The sequence below is a fragment of the Postia placenta genome, assembly GCF_002117355.1.
Source record: "Postia placenta MAD-698-R-SB12 unplaced genomic scaffold POSPLAscaffold_3, whole genome shotgun sequence".
NCBI classification, from domain to species: domain Eukaryota; kingdom Fungi; phylum Basidiomycota; class Agaricomycetes; order Polyporales; family Adustoporiaceae; genus Rhodonia; species Rhodonia placenta.
In genome coordinates this window covers 3,209,132-3,226,865 of record NW_020169834.1, presented here as the reverse complement: position 1 = coordinate 3,226,865, position 17,734 = coordinate 3,209,132, and the positions used below count along the sequence as shown (strand labels likewise).

The 17,734-nt window shown below is 54.8% G+C and overlaps 5 protein-coding genes across 5 annotated transcripts; all 5 read right to left on the bottom strand.

Annotated features, from left to right (window-relative positions):
- Window positions 1-2,169: 2,169 nt before the first annotated feature.
- On the bottom strand, window positions 2,170-7,027 carry POSPLADRAFT_1135163 (hypothetical protein; the record flags this gene model as incomplete). The annotated part of the gene is made up of 11 exons (XM_024484552.1): window positions 2,170-2,745; window positions 3,109-3,215; window positions 3,269-3,357; window positions 3,408-3,491; window positions 3,546-3,868; window positions 3,918-4,210; window positions 4,272-4,523; window positions 4,558-5,329; window positions 5,380-5,578; window positions 5,631-5,801; window positions 5,853-7,027. 11 exons carry the CDS (start codon window positions 7,025-7,027, stop codon window positions 2,170-2,172), a joined length of 4,041 nt encoding a protein of 1,346 aa, XP_024342482.1.
- Window positions 7,028-9,127: 2,100 nt separating this feature from the next.
- On the bottom strand, window positions 9,128-11,054 carry POSPLADRAFT_1044994 (hypothetical protein; the record flags this gene model as incomplete). The annotated part of the gene is made up of 3 exons (XM_024478653.1): window positions 9,128-9,182; window positions 9,592-9,732; window positions 9,784-11,054. 3 exons carry the CDS (start codon window positions 11,052-11,054, stop codon window positions 9,128-9,130), a joined length of 1,467 nt encoding a protein of 488 aa, XP_024342481.1.
- A 709-nt stretch (window positions 11,055-11,763) lies between these two features.
- On the bottom strand, window positions 11,764-12,057 carry POSPLADRAFT_1120153 (hypothetical protein; the record flags this gene model as incomplete). Its single annotated transcript, XM_024483509.1, has 1 exon — window positions 11,764-12,057. A coding segment is annotated over one exon (294 nt), but the record flags the coding sequence as incomplete, so codon positions are not given.
- A 293-nt stretch (window positions 12,058-12,350) lies between these two features.
- Window positions 12,351-13,012, bottom strand: POSPLADRAFT_1117355 (hypothetical protein; the record flags this gene model as incomplete). The annotated part of the gene is made up of 2 exons (XM_024483485.1): window positions 12,351-12,564; window positions 12,615-13,012. Coding segments are annotated over 2 exons (612 nt in total), but the record flags the coding sequence as incomplete, so codon positions are not given.
- Window positions 13,013-15,000: 1,988 nt separating this feature from the next.
- On the bottom strand, window positions 15,001-17,523 carry POSPLADRAFT_1044992 (hypothetical protein; the record flags this gene model as incomplete). The annotated part of the gene is made up of 7 exons (XM_024478652.1): window positions 15,001-15,031; window positions 15,102-15,853; window positions 15,903-16,088; window positions 16,143-16,211; window positions 16,279-16,548; window positions 16,911-17,268; window positions 17,291-17,523. The coding sequence occupies 7 exons, from the start codon at window positions 17,521-17,523 to the stop codon at window positions 15,001-15,003; spliced, it is 1,899 nt and encodes a 632-aa protein (XP_024342478.1).
- Between the last annotated feature and the right edge of the window lie 211 nt (window positions 17,524-17,734).

Below are 17,734 nucleotides of genomic sequence, written 5' to 3'. Positions count from 1 at the left end.
CTCACGAGTAAGGCTCATGTAAGTCAACAGTTATGGCCGGCGCAGAATGTGTGCGTCCAGGAAGCACAACCTCATGGGCAAGGCTCATGTAAGTTGAGAGTAGTGGTCAGTGCAGAATGTGTGCGTCCGGGAAGCATGCCCTCACGAACGACACTTGTTAGAAAGCCGCCTCCGACTCTTTCCATCCATAGTCTGGCATTATGCGTCCGGGACGTACATGCACGGCCCCTAGGCCTTTTCTTGCCCTCTTTCTTGCACCTCTTTCTGTGTCTTCCCTACACTCGCTCTTTGTACACTCTCCCTAGGGCTTTCCCTGCGGCCTTTCCTACGGCCTTTCCTACACCTTTCCTACAGCCTTTCTTATGATTTCTCCTACAGCCTTTCCTACACCTTTTCTACGGCCTTCCCTACGGCCTTCCCTATGGCCTTTCCTACGGCCTTCCCTATGGCCTTTCCTACGGCCTTCCCTAGGGTTTTCCCTAGTGGAATCCCCTACCTAGTCTTTCCTACCCAGTCCCATTAACCCTAAATGTTGGTGGCGACAATGAGCAAGAGGCGATGACGAGGAGAAGATATGAGCACAAGGAGATTTGACGAAATTGAATCATTTGAAATCAGAAAAAGGTGTTGTCCCGAGGGCCCCCTCGGGACAAAAGTGCCCGAGGGGGCCCTCGGGACGTTGTTATATAGCTAGGCGGTGATGCACCTGTGGCGCAGCCCGGACATTGTTTGGACATTGTTTGGCTTACTATACAGTCCCCTCTTTTCGTACTGTAGGACTCTCGCTCTCGCGCGTAGGCTGACTTCAGTTCGTCCCTTACGGCCTACTGAAGTCAGTGAGTACCTCTAAACACATCAACAATATTATTATACTAATGCACCACATTGTAGATATATTTGTTGTCTTGTACAGGTGCATACTTACTGAGTTTGTCCCTTACGGCCTACTGAAGTCAATATATTCGTTGTCTTGTACAGTGCGCTCGTCCCGCATTAGATTTAACACCAAAGTGTCATGAGAAGCAGAACGCAAGCAGCACGCCGAGAAGCTCATGTGTGCGGTAGAGAGATGAACAGACCCGGAGCTACAAAGCTGAAGGCCGTGCTCGAGCGCGCCAAATCTGATCTCAGGGAACGCATACAGTTTGTTGCTTACGAACGCGCAAACAGTCGGACGAGGACACGCCTAGCACCCCATCATTGCCATCAGCTCCCTTTCGCCCCAGCCATCTAGACGCATCGTATCAGAATGCACCGACTGCAAACGTAGGTCCTTGCCTGGAACGGCATGACAAAACGTGACGACGGACTATGTAGGCAGGTGAGCTGCTACCATCATCCTTCTCCCTGCGTGCTGTTGCATGGTCGGCTACCCAGCGCATACAGCTGCGTGGGTAGACGGTTCGCAGTGCTGCTGTCACCACCGGCACACACAACGAGGGCGTACGAACGGTGCAGTACGCCAGCGCGTGGTCGCTGGGATGTGCATTGACATGCCCTTGACGTGGCGCCGGCCACGACATGCACGCTAGCGCTGTTCTTGCGCGTGAGGTGAGGGGCAGCCACTCGCTCGTCGTTTAAGACGCCCTGTCGCGCACGATACACTCGGCGGCTTGTCGTTTCCCGCAGCGCCCGCGTGTAACCTCCCGCCGTTGTTCGCCTCATCTGTCACCACCTGCTGCTGCTACTACCCACGCTGCCCGCTGTCGGTCACCCTCTAAGCTAGGCAGCTTCATCCCATTTTCCTGACGCAGGCATATTCGCCATAGGATGTCGCGGCCTTCAACTATGTTCAGAGCCCCGCAACCCCACACTGCTGCATTAGCGTGAAGATCAGTGAGTGAGGCCATCCCAGACGAGTTATCTGTGGCTTCACCGGCGTACGTGCTGCCACTCTCGGCGCGCTTCTAATCCTCAGAGATAATAAAGCATCCAAAGATGGTAGATTGCGAAGGAGCTATTCGTACAATGTGCGTTATATCGAAACATGTCAGGACAATGCAGAGCACTGTCCAGGATCTGAAGTCCCAGTCAAGCACTATCAAGAGCAATGAGCGTGGTCATTGATGGGTACATACCCGGATCATCGATACATGTAAGCGGCCTTACAATAATAGAAACAAAGATGAATTAAGACGACGCAGCAACGTGTCGGGGCGTAATAAGATTCTATTCTCGTGAATATGATGATCCAGGTGTCGGAGGCGACTCAGGGACAGGTGGCGGCCGTCTCCGGCGGAGAGAGCGAGGTAAAGAGAAGGAGGGAAGCAGCGAGCCGTTCCTTCGTCGACGGAATGGATGTTTCTGGCGCTCGGATTGTCGTTCTGAAAGGTTTGTCTGCATGCGCTGCAGTGCCACTCCGTTCTCTTCCGTCGCAAAGTCGAATCCGCGATGTTGGGAGCGCATGCCCGTAGACATGTCAGTGTGGCTGCCAGCGAAATGGGCAAAAGGCCGTTTAGCCATGGCGGTAGAGCGTCGCGAGGCAGATCGTCGAAGTCCCTGAAGGTCGGTCTCCTTGTATTGAGAGAAGTCGCGGTTGGGGTCGATTTTGTGCAGCCACCGCACTCGATCAACATCGGCGGGGTAGAAAGCGAACTTGTACGCCTTGCAAAGGTACCGCGGCAGAAGAGCCAGAACGACGGTGAGAAGGATGCAGAACCAGAAATATGCTGACGGCCACAGATACGCGTCGTTGCCATAAATGGGAGTTGAGAACCAGCCAGGAGTGATGGCTGAATAGACACCCTATAGAAATCTCAGAACAAGAATCGTAGCGGCGTAACAAATCAGCGCACCGTATATCCCCAGACCAGTACAATGCCGAGCGCAACCGCAAAGAATACCCAGCCTGTCCAAACGGCCGTGTTCAGTCCGTTGAAGAGGTTGGCGGCAGTCACGGCTGCAACGGCCATTGTCTGCGGGGGTGTGGGTTAGCCGTACAATGCGCTTGAATGGATGACCTACGGTAGAAAACTCATATTGATACACAGCGTAACCATCCGTCCTCGACGTCGTCGTTTCATACGCGTAGAAGATCAGGAAAAAGATCAGCGTGGACTGTTGATCGCATGTGAGTGCCGTGACAAGAGACCGCACGAAGTTACCTACCTGGACAATACCGTCAAGCATGTAGACCAGGAAGAGCTTCGTATCATAGTACCCGCCGCGACGACTGTATGCGTACAGCTCCGGAAGTGCGACGAGGACATGATCATCTAGAGCGGTGGTCAGCTCATCATCAGAAACCGAAGCGGGACGACCAATTCACCAACAATACGATCGAAAAGACCGATGGCAATGACGGGTGCGATGGTGAAGAACGTGTTCCACCAGAGCAGATAAGTATACTCGAAGACGCTGTTCGAAGGGTCAGTTAGACCCCGCATCATGGTGATCGGTCTACGCACTATTGACTACTCCAAGCGCAATAAATCTGGAACCACCACAAGACACCGATACAAATCATGTTCTTGTAGAAGAAGTTCACAATCCTGTATCGACCCTGTTAGAACGCCAGCATACCGCAGGTGCCACTGCCTACTCACATGCTGCCGTTGCGAGCATACGACCAATGTCCGTGGACGAGGATCAACCGCCTGAGGAACCTGAACTGCGCGATGGCATAATCCGACGAATTGGCCGCCTGGAGACCTTCTTCACCGGAGATGCCGACACCCACGTCGGCAGCCTGAATCATGCTGACGTCGTTCGCGCCGTCCCCAATCGCCAGGGTCATCGCACCCAGACCGTCCTTGACGAGCTTCACGATGAGCGCCTTCTGCAACGGAGATACACGGCAACAGATGACGCCCTCGCACTGCATCGCCAGACGCAGCAGCAGATGTTTGTGTCGATCATCACCGAATGCCTATATGTGCATCAGCGCAATGGTATCAACTAGACGCTCTGGTGATTACCGTTGCCAGGGCGCCTCCGTCGACGACAAGTACAAATCCGCCAGGACGGTCTCCATTGTTGTGCCCCACGAGGTCCGACGCGGCAGTGTTCACGCGCTGCAGCGGGTACGAGCGCTGCGTCTCAGACACGACGTCGAGGCTGACACCTTCTTCCTCGAGGATGCCGCTCTCCGGGAAGAACTCCTCGACAGCGGTGTACATCTGCGTATAGACATTGCGTTGCCCGTCGACACCGCCACGAATGACGATGATGTTGTCCTCGCGGCCAATCAGATTCGTGCTGTGCCCAATAGCTGAACGAGTGGATGTGCGCGTAAGCGCAGTTTCACCAATGGAACCAAACGAATGGCTCACCAATAGCAGTCTCCACCTTGTCGCCGGTCGCTACCCACACCTTAATACCAGCAAGCTTGAGGTCCGCAATGGCCTCCGGCACGCCGTCTTGAAGACGGTCCTCGATGGCGGTCGCGCCGAGCAGGCTCAGGCCGCCCTCGATCTCCTCGTACACCGCCTCCAGCTTCGCCTCGCGATCGTCGAGCGAGACAGATGCCTCTTGGAACTTGCGCGCCCACACCTCGTAGTCGTCCTCTACGCCAGAATAAGCCTCTAGTAGATCCCCGCAACCCAAATCAGCACTCACCATTGATAGTCTTGTACGCCAACGTGAGCGTCCGCAGCCCCTGCCCTGCAAACTCGTCCAGATGCACCTCCGTGCTGCGCTTCAGCTCCTCCTCACCCGGCACAAGCCGCTCGAAGATCACGTTGTCCGCGCCCTTCGTCAGCAAGAACAGCCGTTCCCCTTCCTCCTCCTCGTCCAGCTTGCGCACGATCACGCTCATCCGCTTGCGCGACGAGTTGAACTCGAGGATGTTCAGCAGCTCCCACCGCTCGAACGCGCCCGCAAATGGCGTCTGCAACGTCAGAACCTCCTTGTCCCGCCCACGGAACACGAATCCCACGTCCGCCGCCGCTTGCACGAGTGCGGCCTCATCCGGGCTCTGCGCTTTGTACGCTATTGCGCCTGTGATAGGGTCTATAGACGCGAGAGCGGTATGGCAGAGGGCGAGCACAGTGAAGAAGCCGTTGATCAGCCGCGCATGCTTCGCGCTCTCCGCATCAGCGTCGGCGGATACCGCGGAGACGATGTCAGAAGACAGCATCGCATCGCGGAAATGAGCGAGTACGCCGTCAGAGAGCCCAACCGAGTCGGCGGCGAGGGGGTCTGGGACGTCCTCCGATGACGAAGATACTGGCGTCTTCTTGCCTTCCATCAGTACTGGCGACTGGGAACGAAGGGACGGGGACGTGTGTTCTTCGTCAGGCAGGCCGACCTTGGTTGTTGACTCCTCGTCTCCGTTAGTACCTCGGTACGCCCTACCCCCGACAGAGCACTGCCGGAAGACCATAGCATTCTATATCATGATCAGCGTATGTATGCGGCAGCGATTGCAGAAGCACATACCTGGGTCAAGGTGCCCGTCTTGTCTGAGAAAATATACTCTATCTGACCTAGATCGTCCGACAAATTCCAACTCCTAGCTAGGGTCGGCGAGTCGGTTTTCTTATAGTACATTTCATGATCGAAATAGATAAAGAGCGCCTGACATGTCCGTACTGCCTCAATTGAAATATACAAAGAGATCGGAATTATATTTTGGAAGCTAGGTCAAGTGTGAGTTCGTGACGCCAATGAGTTTAAACACCCATACTGACGTGATAAGAGCGAAAGCCCAGGTGATGATACCGTTCACGTGCGTATTGTCGTCGCTCTGGTTGTCCAGATACAGCCAGGGTGCGCCGCGCGGATAGTAGCGTTGCTCGAGCACCGCGTCAGCGATAGCACAAGCGACCGCCATAGCCGCTAGAATGCCCAGGTTGATGAAACTAATGCAGACGAGTCAAAACAAGAGTATGGTCGGGGACAGGCGTACTCACACCTGGGGGTTCATCTGCCGCTCGACCTTGCTTCGCTTGCTCGGCGCGCCGCCCGAGTTCAGGACGATCTTGGAGTCAAGTCCAGTGAAAAGCACAAGGCCGATGACCCATCCCGTGTTGCGAAGGACTGAACCTCGAAGCAGCACCATTTGCGAGTCGACTGATGTCTTCTCGCCGTCCTTGCCGACAATAGCTGCATTCAGCTTGTACAGATTCGTCTCCGGCCGGTCGCAGTCGACATGGAACGCATTACGGGAATCCGCACATGCACTGGCGGTGCGGAGGTGGGTCAGCACGGCACAGGCATTGCGAGACTTGAGGTTTGTCTCCCCATCGAGGTTCTTCGTCTCGACGAAACAGACGTTCTCCTCCTCTGACGTCGCACAGATGAGGATGTCAGCCGGGAACGACTCGTTTTCTACGATTTTGACAAAGTCGCCGACCGCGACGTCCTCCCAGGCCGTACGCTGCCAGTGTGGTCGATGCTTGTCGTCAGATGCACTCGTACTCGTGTCCTCATCTTCGTCGTACTCGCGCGTGTCCTCGTCCGCCTGCTCGTGTGCTCCTGACTGGCTGACGCCCACAGGTGGGGCGCCGTGCTCGAGCTCCATGGCCTCGACATCCGCGGCAGGCTTCTTCCTCTGGGTGTATGCGAGCAAAGTAGGGACTACGGCAGGGATGAAAGTCTTGGTCTTGGCCTGCATAGGGTTTGGGTTACGCCAGACGCCGCCGTGAAGGACGCGGGTACGGGAGCGATTGATACGGTGGTCGGCCTGATGGCGCTTGAAGTCCTCGTAGCCATCCTTGAGGCCTGTGATGGCGAGCACGACGAGAAGCGGAAGGATGGCAAGACCCGGTGAAACGGTGGGGAAGATAGGGAAGAACTGAAGAATGGCAATGGCAAGGAAGAAGATGTTGGCTACTCGCCGGAATTGCTCGAGGAGATTGCGAGGCAGGAAGGTGATTACGGAGTACTTGGATGTGATGACCTGGTTCGAGCAGAACACATATTCCCGTTTGATTCTACCCTTGGGGTCGACAAAGTGCTCCGGGAGATCTTCGTGCACATAGACGGTGCGGGGCGTTAGTTCACGAGAGTGGGTGAAGAGGGCCTCGACGTTGAAATTGGAGGCCTTGCTGTACCAGACGGCGACCCTGGAACGAAAGGTGGCCATGGTAGAAAGGGGGCAGAGAGGGGGGGCCAGTGACTGCCCAAGGCAGAGATGGGAACGGTGACATCTGGGAGGAGTCGTTGACGGAGCTGACTGTCCTCCCGGCACTGGCGTCACGCTTGCCATTCCTCGACCGTCACACCTCACCCGCCTCTACCCGTGTGACTAAATGTCGCTGACGTCGCCGGCATTGCTGACCGACGTCCGCTTGTCGCACCCGCCCTCCATCGGCCCCGACCGGACTCTCGCTCTCCCTGGCCGTAGCGTGACTACGGCGCGGTGTGCAGAGTGAACTCTGATCCTGATGACGCTGACTCCAACTGCCCGTGGCCGTCGCAGAAATGGCACCTGTCCTCTCGTCGATACACTGTCTACGAAAATCTAGATACCTTTGACCGAGTTGTCGCGCGCGAACAGCAGAACCGAAGCAGGAAACAGCGGCGTTCCAGGACTTCAAACGGCACGATTTATTGGCATTACAATGGTGGAGCCGAGCTTCGTGCTGTGACTACGATTAGTATGTCAGCTACCACAGCGTCACGATCACGAAGAAGTAAGATAGGTTATGTCATCAGGGCTTCTTCATCTAATGATATCTTCCGTCGACGGCGGGGATGACGCCCAAATCAGGCAGGTCTGTGGCCCTTTCGACGCGTGAGAGTCGATGACGCAGTGCGCCATCGAGTTCTATACCACACTTGCGCCTCGCGCAGTCGGTCGTTCTATATCTGCTCCGACTATCATCCTGCGTGGGCTACTTGAGTGAGTTTCGCTCTCATTTGACTACAGAGTCATCCCGCGACGAATGCATCGTGCGTGACGGCAACAAATTCTCATCCGCATCACAAGTCGGACAGATACACCGCCGTGTGACTCTGAGCAGTTCCTGTACCCTCCTAGATGGAGATCAGTGCTCTAAGCGACGGTGAGGCAGTGTGGTGATTGACATGCACACCTATGCTAATTTCCGTCGCGGTTGTGAGCTGTTTTGTTTGGGGTGTAGCAAACTCCGCATGTCAGCGCTTCAGCTCCCTAAGCCCATGAGTGCTGTGATGTAAGTATGCCGTGGAGGCTTTTGTATGCCCAGACACCTGAATAGGAAGGTGAACCACGTATACAGTGTGCGCGCTTAGCATGTACGCATTCATCTGAGATCGCGTACGTGCTAATGTATGCACTCAGATGAATGCGTACATGCTAAGCGCGCAGCATCACATTCTCGTCGCGTCCTCATAGCATAGCATGCAGCTTAGCGCAGTAGCAACGATCTACCGCCGAGCTGCGCTGACTCTTTCAGACTCCCAGGCTCGACATCGTCGAAGTGAATGCGGCAGGGGCGCTGCGACTTCTCTGCACCGTGTTCTTCCGTCTCGTTTCTGTGGTGCCTACTGCGCGGTTCATGTGTATTGCTCCGGACGATCTGGACAGTACGTCTGCGTAAGTACATCTTCCTCATTCACAAGGGCACAGCGAGGCGCCCTGGACTTAGTGTCATGGGCAAAGGCATTCGCCAATCGCCGGCTCGGCGCGGGGTCTGGCAGAGGCCTATGACGATTGCTGGCAAGGATGGCGCAACTGGCGAATGTTATTTCCTCACGCTCGGAGGTGACAAAAATTCCACAGTGCAACTACAGACCGAGAGACGATAGCAGTGACCTCAGATGCCACCTCCCCGGAGCTTTCTCCTCGCCTTTGTGTATTCCATTTTCCTTCCGCCTCGCTGAGGGTACAACGCCCTTCCGAACATCATTAGTTACTTTAAATCATAGACCTGGATCTCTGTCGATCAGAGAATCTAGGACACGTTCACCTGCGTACTCCTTTGTTAATGGCTCAAGCATGTGGGAGGCAAAGATTTTACATCGGAGATTTTGCTCAGAGTTTGAATCAGCCCTGACCTGTCCGAGTTGCGCCAGCAATCGCCATTCGCTATCGCTGCGCCATAGTGGCTCGCTGCGCCTGGCGCGGCGATTGGCCGCAGTATTGCCAACAACACTAACTACGTGATGGTTATTCGAGCGTCTCGTATATTGGTATCTCATTGAAATAGCGTCCTATCGTTCTGGAAGGTGAATTTTTGCCTCTCGCTCTGTCACTTGTTCTTCAACCTTCACCGTTCTCAGCCCGAAGGATCTGCTCGCCTGCGTTCACGTTTCCACTTGGCTTGCGGTCGCATTCGCAGTCTGCACAGTAGCATCTGGACATACCACAATTCGCACCTAGAGAAAGTTGATGGTCGATGTAGTAAGCCGTTACAAGCAGGGATCATGCTCAACTCTAACATGGGATGTTCGTACACGTATTGTGCCTTGACCAACAGTATGTCAAGCAATAGTCATATCTGACGAATCTCCTATCAATACTGGAACGCAAGTAGAGAACATGGTCTCAACGAGTCTACGTCATATTTTTAAGGTTTTGCCTCCCGGGCAAGACCGTATAAACTTCAGTTCATGTGCACTATCTAGTCCACGGCACCGTGAAAGGTATCAGGTCGGGTGTTCGCACTTGATACCAGTCACCTCTACGTCGAACGTAATCGTGGGTATGCGTACGCTCAAACTGACGGTTCAGCTCGCCAAACGTCTGCCAAGCTTTCTCTGTAGCGCGTGTAATGGAATATGTCTCCATCCTCGGGCCAAAGCATACGCATATCGTCAGCCCCCACGACCGCCATAATGATTGGGGGCGTATCTTGCTCTCCAGTGCTGCAAGGCCATCGTCAGCGCGATATAACGAACGGACAAGTGCATACCCACATATATCCACGGGCACTCAAGTGGCCGGTCCCGCGGAACAGCCGGTACTTGGAGGCCTCGCCTCTGAATGCGCGGTCGCAAGTGCTGCGCTCCTCGGGCTCGATCACGCAGGAACGTGAGACATCGAGCATCCAGCTCACGATGCCACGAGGGACGTGCTCGTCTCCGGTAATTTTGGTACCCGAGAGCGTTCTGCTCTGCGCATCCCAGGCGATGAATATGCACTCCGTCCCGTGGTACGAATAGTTGGCGAGCCACAGGCCGACCAGCGAGCGTGGGTGCCAGTCGCTCGCTGTTGGCTCGATGCCGTGCGGTGTGCTGGTGTGGAGGGGGTAGTACCGTGGTGCGCACGGGGTATGGTTGTGATAGGTGAGCAGCGACGAACCACGCATCGCACAACCCGCCAAGCAGCGAAGCGTCAAGGCTCTTGGCTTTATGTATTCTGTCCGTGTAGCGAACAGCTCCGGCACCCGGAGGTGTGGGTAGTTCTTCAGCATCGACGTAGCATCGACGATCGGAAAGACCTGTGGTTTCAGGCGCGGAAATACGCGTTTTGGGTCGTACCAAGCGGCTCGGGGGTCGTTTGGAAAGTCCGGATGCACGGACGACCCGCGGCGAGTATGAATCAAGGTGCCTTGAGTCGTCTCGGACCCCACTTGCATCTTCGCTCCGTGCCATTTCTGGTACAACGGCCTTATATCTCTCGCCTCATCCGAGATGGCGCTCTCGCAGAGGCAAATGCAGAAGACCTGCGCATGGCGCTCTGGTTCGGGAGCCGAAGCTATTCGACAATCGGCAGGAAGCAGGTCGGGGAACGTGATGAAGATGGCGGGAGTCAGTTGCGGAGGCTCGGGAGGGGGATAAGCATCTGCTTCTTCTGGTTCAAGCGATCGGAAGGCCCAGATCTCTCCGATGATACCTCTGGGGCGCACATGACCCTCAAGATCCAGGCGGAACTGGAGGACGCCACCAGTAAAGGGATGATCGCCGGCCCAGGTGGTACCAATCAGGCACCCGTAGGTATGCAGAAGGCCGGTATACACTTCGAAGAACGAGTGGTTGCCAAAGCAGCGCGCATCATGCACGCCGTAGCGGCGCGAGACTTCCTTCCAGATTTGTTCGTCCTTTATCAATGAGTAGAGGGCGCGCGAAGTGGTAAGAAGGTGAACAATAGCATCTACGGGCAAGAAGGCGAGCAGATGAAGGAGAACGTCGTATGGAAGGTCGATGATTCCACCTTGAACAGTGGATCGTGAAACCCGGCGAGTCATTTTGGCGGGGGCCGTACCCTGCAAGGACAATTATCCCGCGTCGTCTGGGAACATATATGTCGTTTGTCGTCGGCAAAGAGGGCGGACGATGGGAGATAACGCGGTATTTGCGTCCTTATCGGACACTAGGTGTCATTGGTCTAGTGCACCGGCCAGGCGATGATGATGGGAATATCAAGACGAAAGCGTGCCCATGCTCCGGCATGTGATGCGCAATTCGCAGAAGACTAGTACAGCTAAGATATGAGATGTACGTACATACCTGGAGTGAACATTGATCACCCTCACAGAATCCGCACATTACAGCATGCAGTCAGCAAGACGCGATGTATTACAGTAGCTGCTGTGATTGCAGACGCCGCTTCTCTTGAATGTAGTGATTAACATTAACATCTAGATCGCCTGAACCCATAACAGGTAAAGTTAAATCAGCGAGAGATGGTAGCATGCATGTATGACAGAACGATCGCAATACAGTTACATAGTGTGGAACGCGGAGAAGACCTAGAAGAAGGCGCACTCAAATGGTCGAAGGCTGAACGCGTCAAATATGTAGCGCCGGTGGGTCTTCTGGCTTCAGTTTCAGCTTGTCGATCTCTTCCTGGTAGAAGCGAGTGAGGGCTGCCCGATCTGAGCAGAATCGCTGCAGTTTGACGCGTATCTTGTCAGCAGCTACTGCAGGTAGTACCTCTGCCTCAGGCCTGTGGAACTTGATTGCTGTGCCAATGCGGCCGGGCGCCATCAGACGATTGGTCAAGAACAGGAAGCCGTCCGATGCCCCCAGGACCTGCACGAAGGCCACTCCAGATCGATGAACCCATTGTGAGTACTTAACAGGCGCGCGTCGGTAAGAATACACAACGTCGATCTGATCGGGATAGAGGTTGGCGGCCTCGATGTCCAACACAAAACCGTGCTTGCGGAGCAATGCATATTCGAAATAATGTTTTGCTTGAATGCCGTCTGGAACCCGCTCTTGCAGATTTGAGATTATAGGAGGCGGTTCGATGAGAGGTAGAGGGAAGCAAGACTGAAAAGGGTTCCGATCCCTGATGTCGCAGATTTGCGTGACATAGGCTTCGACTAGTCTTAAGCCATACTTCTCGATTGTCCGAGTCCATTGCCGCAGAAGATCGTCTATACATCGCGCCGTTGTCCCGATCCATTGCAGCTCGAAATGGAAGCATGTAGCAGGGTTGTGAATGATGTCATGATGCAAGACGACCGATTCCGCTTGGTTACTCCGCTAAGGACAACGCGTTGAGTAATGGATCTTGGAATGGTATTATGTACGCTGACCTTGTTAGGATCGACATCTATGACCATGCTTTGACTAAGAATCAGACGCTTCTTCGCCTTGGGAGTAGATGCAGACGACATCTCCAAAGGGGTCATTGGCTTTATGCTAGATTCTTCTCCTGATACATGCCGAGAACGGAAGGGTCCCCAAACAGTCCTCGGTGTCGTTGGCGGCGCGAGATACTCGGGCGCTAAGATATAGAAGTAATGCCTTCGGAAAGCTGTGAGCGACGTGACATCTTAAAACAAAGCATGGCTTACCCATCGAGAAATCCATGTTGTTGTCGCCCATGATCAAAAAGGCCCTGCTCTTGCAAACTTGCACCCCATTTCGTCCCTTCTTCCCTCGATGATACGTCACGGAATTCGCGGACCAGCCAAGAGACAAAGTCGTGGCCTTTGAACGAATTCGCATATTTCCTACCATGCCAGCTGTAATCCTTGATGGGCACGCCGCCTTCCTCCCGCATGGCCTTCACAATAGCGCTGAGTGACATCCCCGCGATCATCCTGTCACTTTTGACTTTCTTGCGGAGTGGTCCTGCAGCGTGTATCTCATCCAATTCGGCCATCAACGACTCGTCACGGACACACGCAGCAGGATCGAGATCTGTGGTCAGGAAGCGTACGGGAGGCGCTTGGGTTACTCTTTCGTCCGGCGGGTACCACCGAGCTTTTGTGAATAGTTCCGCTAGCTTATCTATGCCAAGTAGTCGCACTTCCTCATCGTTGAGTTCCTCCTTGTTAGGTCCAGATTGAGTTAATGGGGGGCCGTCAGTTGGTATAACCACAAATCGTGTACGCCAGTATCGTATTGATTCGTTGAATTCGTTCTCGTAACCGGCAGCCAGCATGTCCAACCTAGACCGGGATACAGTTTATGACGAGGAGTTCGTGCGACGACAACGATCTTACCTGTTCCACCCATAGTTCTCCAATCCATGTGAATTGAAGGAAGTCGATAGTTCTGTGTAGCCGACACCAAGCTTGGGCCAAATGAGACACTGATACTCGATGGGCTGAGACCGAGACATGCGTCGGACATATCTTCGTACTTGAACGATATCACCGCTGCATGAGACGCGATGGATCTCGTTGCTCATAGTCAGATAGATGGGTTCATATGGAGACTTGAGCGCATCTCTAACTCCTACAGGCCGTGAGCTGTACTCATCCTCGACTATATATGATCTGCTTCGCCGCAGAGCATCGTGCACGCCCGCCTCATGGGGATCGGATTTCGAGGGTCGGAGCACAAATTGGAATCCCTGAGCTAGACGTACAGCGACCATGCCGCGCATTACGACCAACGCCCACTGCTCTCGTGTCTCCTCCGCGCTCTGCGCCGACGCTGGAGGTCGTACAAGGAATGGACGCATCTCCAATGGATCTATCACGAACTCATACGAGAACATGTCGTATGCGGTCTCTAGCTCAGAGGTCGACGGTAGCTGTTCGGTGCTGAGGGGAAGGCAGCCGGGCATGACCATGGCTTTCCACTTGATCTCATGCTTCGAGATGGGGCCGGGGAAGATATGCTGCCATCGGCGTGCCAGCGACGACTGAGCGTAATTTGACGTCGACTGCGGCTTACTGGGATTCGTTCTCACAGCGGATGGTACTGTAGTCGGCAACGATATGGACGTCGTCTTGCTAAGTGTTCTACGCTTGGAGACAACTGACTCGTCCTTAGGGGTCGTGGCGGCTACTGGTCGATCAAAGGAGTCGCGATGTCCATTCGACGGTTCTGCACTCGCACGCTGTACATGCCGCGACTGCGTGGACGAGACGGGCTGAGCCGTGGATGGGAATGGGAGACGGGGTTGGCTGGGCACCGCAGTCGTGGTCGAGGGCTTGATGGGCGATGCTGAGGATACCTTATTCGGGGATGCACTAAGAGTAGACACGGAAACAGGAGATGTCTGCGGCTGACTGGGCCCGCTCCGGAAGGGACTGAAGAGCCACGCAGGAGTAAGACGGGAGCTCGCTTTGGCATTAGCTACAGAGACATTGAGCTTGGTCGCCCGCAGGCGTGGGCTCGTCGGGGAGCGGGCTGAGATCGTGCTGTTCTGCGACCTTGCGGAGCGCACAGAGCGCATTGAGGATTGGGAAGGTGATGTGCTCAGGGTGTTCATAGCTGCCGATAAGAATCTATTCTCCACTTCGGATGTCGAGTCCCCAATAGCGATCTGCTGTACGCTTTCCTCCATGACGGATGACATAGAGGATTCGGACGTAAGGCTTGATCGTTTCAGGCTTTCAGTAAGTCGCGATGAGATCACTGTTGGGGCACTGCTGGTGAGAGAGGAGACGGAGTTACGACTGGTAACTGCAGGAGAATCGCTTGCGATTGGGGCAAATATGTCCACGTCAAAGGCGTCAGCTTCTTCCTGCGAGACGGCACGGCTAATTGACTCCGCCGACGTAAAAGAGGATGTCATCGCTTCAGGAGCGGGCAGGAAAGGTATTTCGATATTGGACAGAACGTCGTGATCCAATAGTCCCAACCTCTCAATCTCATGCATTTTCGCACGAGAAACAAATCTATTTTCAAGCATATTAGACCGTTTTACAATTTCGAGCGAGAGAAGGACTTACCGATCCTCTCGAAACGGTAGATCCATTTGTTTATCCCAATACGACACACTCATCCAGAACGGTTCCCACCAGAATATCGTCTTGACAAAATTGGAGCTCTCACCGATACCGTCACCGCCCCACAGTGGGTCCAGCGCCCGAGCACCGTACCTTGACGCCTGATCAGGCTCGACGCCCTGGAACGCGAAAATCGAACTCTGGTGCAATGGTGGCTTAGTGAGTGAGACGAGCCCCACCCCGAACCCCTGGTCCAGCACTCGAGTAGTCGTGAGGCGTAAGAGCGACTTTGACACACGGAAGTAGCCGGTCCCAGGGGTGATCACGATCGTCGAAGAACCCGTCAAGGAGAGAGACCGGTCGATGTAGTGTGTCTCTGTCGGCTGCAAGCCGAGATTGAGCGCCTCCAGGAGGGGGCCGTCGTGCGCGTATGAGAGCTGCCCGACAAGCCGAACGTGCTCTGGCTCCACTTGTGATGATGACGATGGGCGGTGGTAATGGTGCGCGAGTAGGATATCGCGCTGGAACTCCCAAAAAGATGTCTTGAGGTCGACGAGCGTCGGCTTCCAGTCTGATAGTACCTCGAGGTCCGTTATCACCTTGAAGAAGTCTTTGTACGACCGGCCTTCTTCGTCCCGGCGGAGCGGACCAGCGGCGTCCTTGAGCTCAGATTCGTCGTAGAAGACCCGCGAGATAAGCACGATGGTGACAATGTGATTCGTGTTAGACGCACTCCATTTTGCGAACAACGCAGGAAGGAAGGAATGCACGATCTTCTCGTTGTAGCGTTCGCCGTCCCCTGCGAATTCCCAGAGCTCACGGCAGACCTGGATGAAAATGGTGACCTTGGCAGAGAGGGAGCGGTAGATAGCTTTCGTCGCAGGCGATACATATGCGGCAGGGACCTGGCCAATGTAGTGAGCCCAAGGCGCACCTAAACGCGACGTATCATACCTTTTTGCCATTGATGTAAATTGCGTGCACTTTGGCAGTTATGACGCCGATGAAAGATATCTCCTGTTCTATGTAAACGCACTGCCCGACTAGGTCTGAGCCCAGTCTCCACATCTCATTGCGACCCAGATACTGGTCCTGAAATGTCAGTTCAATGTAGTCTGCTGAGTACTGCGTCTGGTCTATCTGATGATCTCATTAAGCTCCAGTACAAGATGTTCACTCGTTGATGACCGTCACCTTTGTGAGTGTCACCTCGCTCATATTCTTGAGCTGGAATTGGTCGGCGGCAGATTGGGGCACCGACACCTGACATTCTCCGAAGCAGTGGACTATTGATTATGTAGTTCACATCCCCGGAAATGCAAGACTATACCTGCAGTTGGCGTTTGAGGCCCTCATCTCTCTGTACGATGAAGAGGAAGCCAGACGAAGCTTCGCTACCGCTCGATAGCCGCAGGACATCGCCTTCTGTAACGCCAGGCCAGTGGTCTGGATTCAGAATGACATTGGTGGACTCCTTTGGTTCATGGACCCAGGTCGTAAACGTTTTCGAGTCGCCCACTTTGAGGGGGGTCGCGGGCAAAGGTGGGTTTTTATGTATAGATTGAACTGTATTAGACCGTCTGCGCCCGAATTGGGAGACCTGAGATTCAGCACGCGAGGTAGACATAGTCGTGGGTCAGATACAATATTAGGTTTGGAGGAAGTATGATCACACTCTCGTACGTGGTCGGGTTAGGTGTATGATGGACACTAGGGTTAGGGGCTGCGGTGGACGTGATCCTATCCTGACGCAGGGTTACTTATCTCCATCCATATTCTCCCTTCCACGGCAACGACGTGCAACAACCTCTCGACGGTATGAACCTCCACATCGTCTCACTGAGTGCTTATACCGAGCGCATACAGATAGCTCGCAGGGTCCGCCGACGTTAATGCCCGCGTTCGTTACCGTGATTCGATCTACTCTACTCGCCTTGGACGGTCCCCGTTCCCGTTACTCACCATAATCACCATTTCCCAGTCCTGTTTTTCCGAGGAACCCAGCACAAGTGCTACCACGCACCGCGGAATGGCCACGGTAGCTCTCGCAGATTCTCCCTCTGATATCAGTTCAGAAACGCCGGAGTCCTCCCGGTCCTCTCTCGCCACCCCCGCATCTGTCGAATCGTCTCCCTCTGCCTCGACTTCTGTGTCCACGAAGAAGCACACATCCATCCTCCGCGCGTCCACCTCATTCACTCTCCCTTCGCGTACCAATGTCACCTTCGCGCCCCTCCCGCCAATCGAGCCCCGCCGCCGCAAGTCCTCCGTCCAGCTCGGCGTCGCCGCACGCTCACGTCTTCTCCACCACCGCCGCATGCTACGCGAACATGGCATCCCACCCACCCCGTCCAATATCCAGGCCCTCCAGGCCCTTGAACCTCCGCCTCCTGCCCCTGTGTGGGACCACGACTTGGCCAGCCCTGCAGAGGAAATCGAGCCGGACGACCTCGGGATAGACCCTGCCGAACAGGCGTTTGCGGCGATAGGCCGGTTCGTCAAGGGTGCTAGCCGCACGCTCTTCCGCCGCAAGTCGCGCAAGGATGGCGAGCGGAAAGACGTACCCATTGTGCATGGGGTAAAAGATTCTACATTAGATGGGGCGCAGGAGCATATACCAGAGGTGCGTACCAACGCTGCAGAACCCATACTGCCGCTGACGAGCTAGGAAGCCGTGTGTGGGTAACGAGGAAGGCGGCGTATGGGAGGAAGAGGTCGGAGGAAAGACATGGAAACAACTCAGAGAAGAAACGGGCTCAGCGCCATCGACGCCCTCGGAGGAGGTC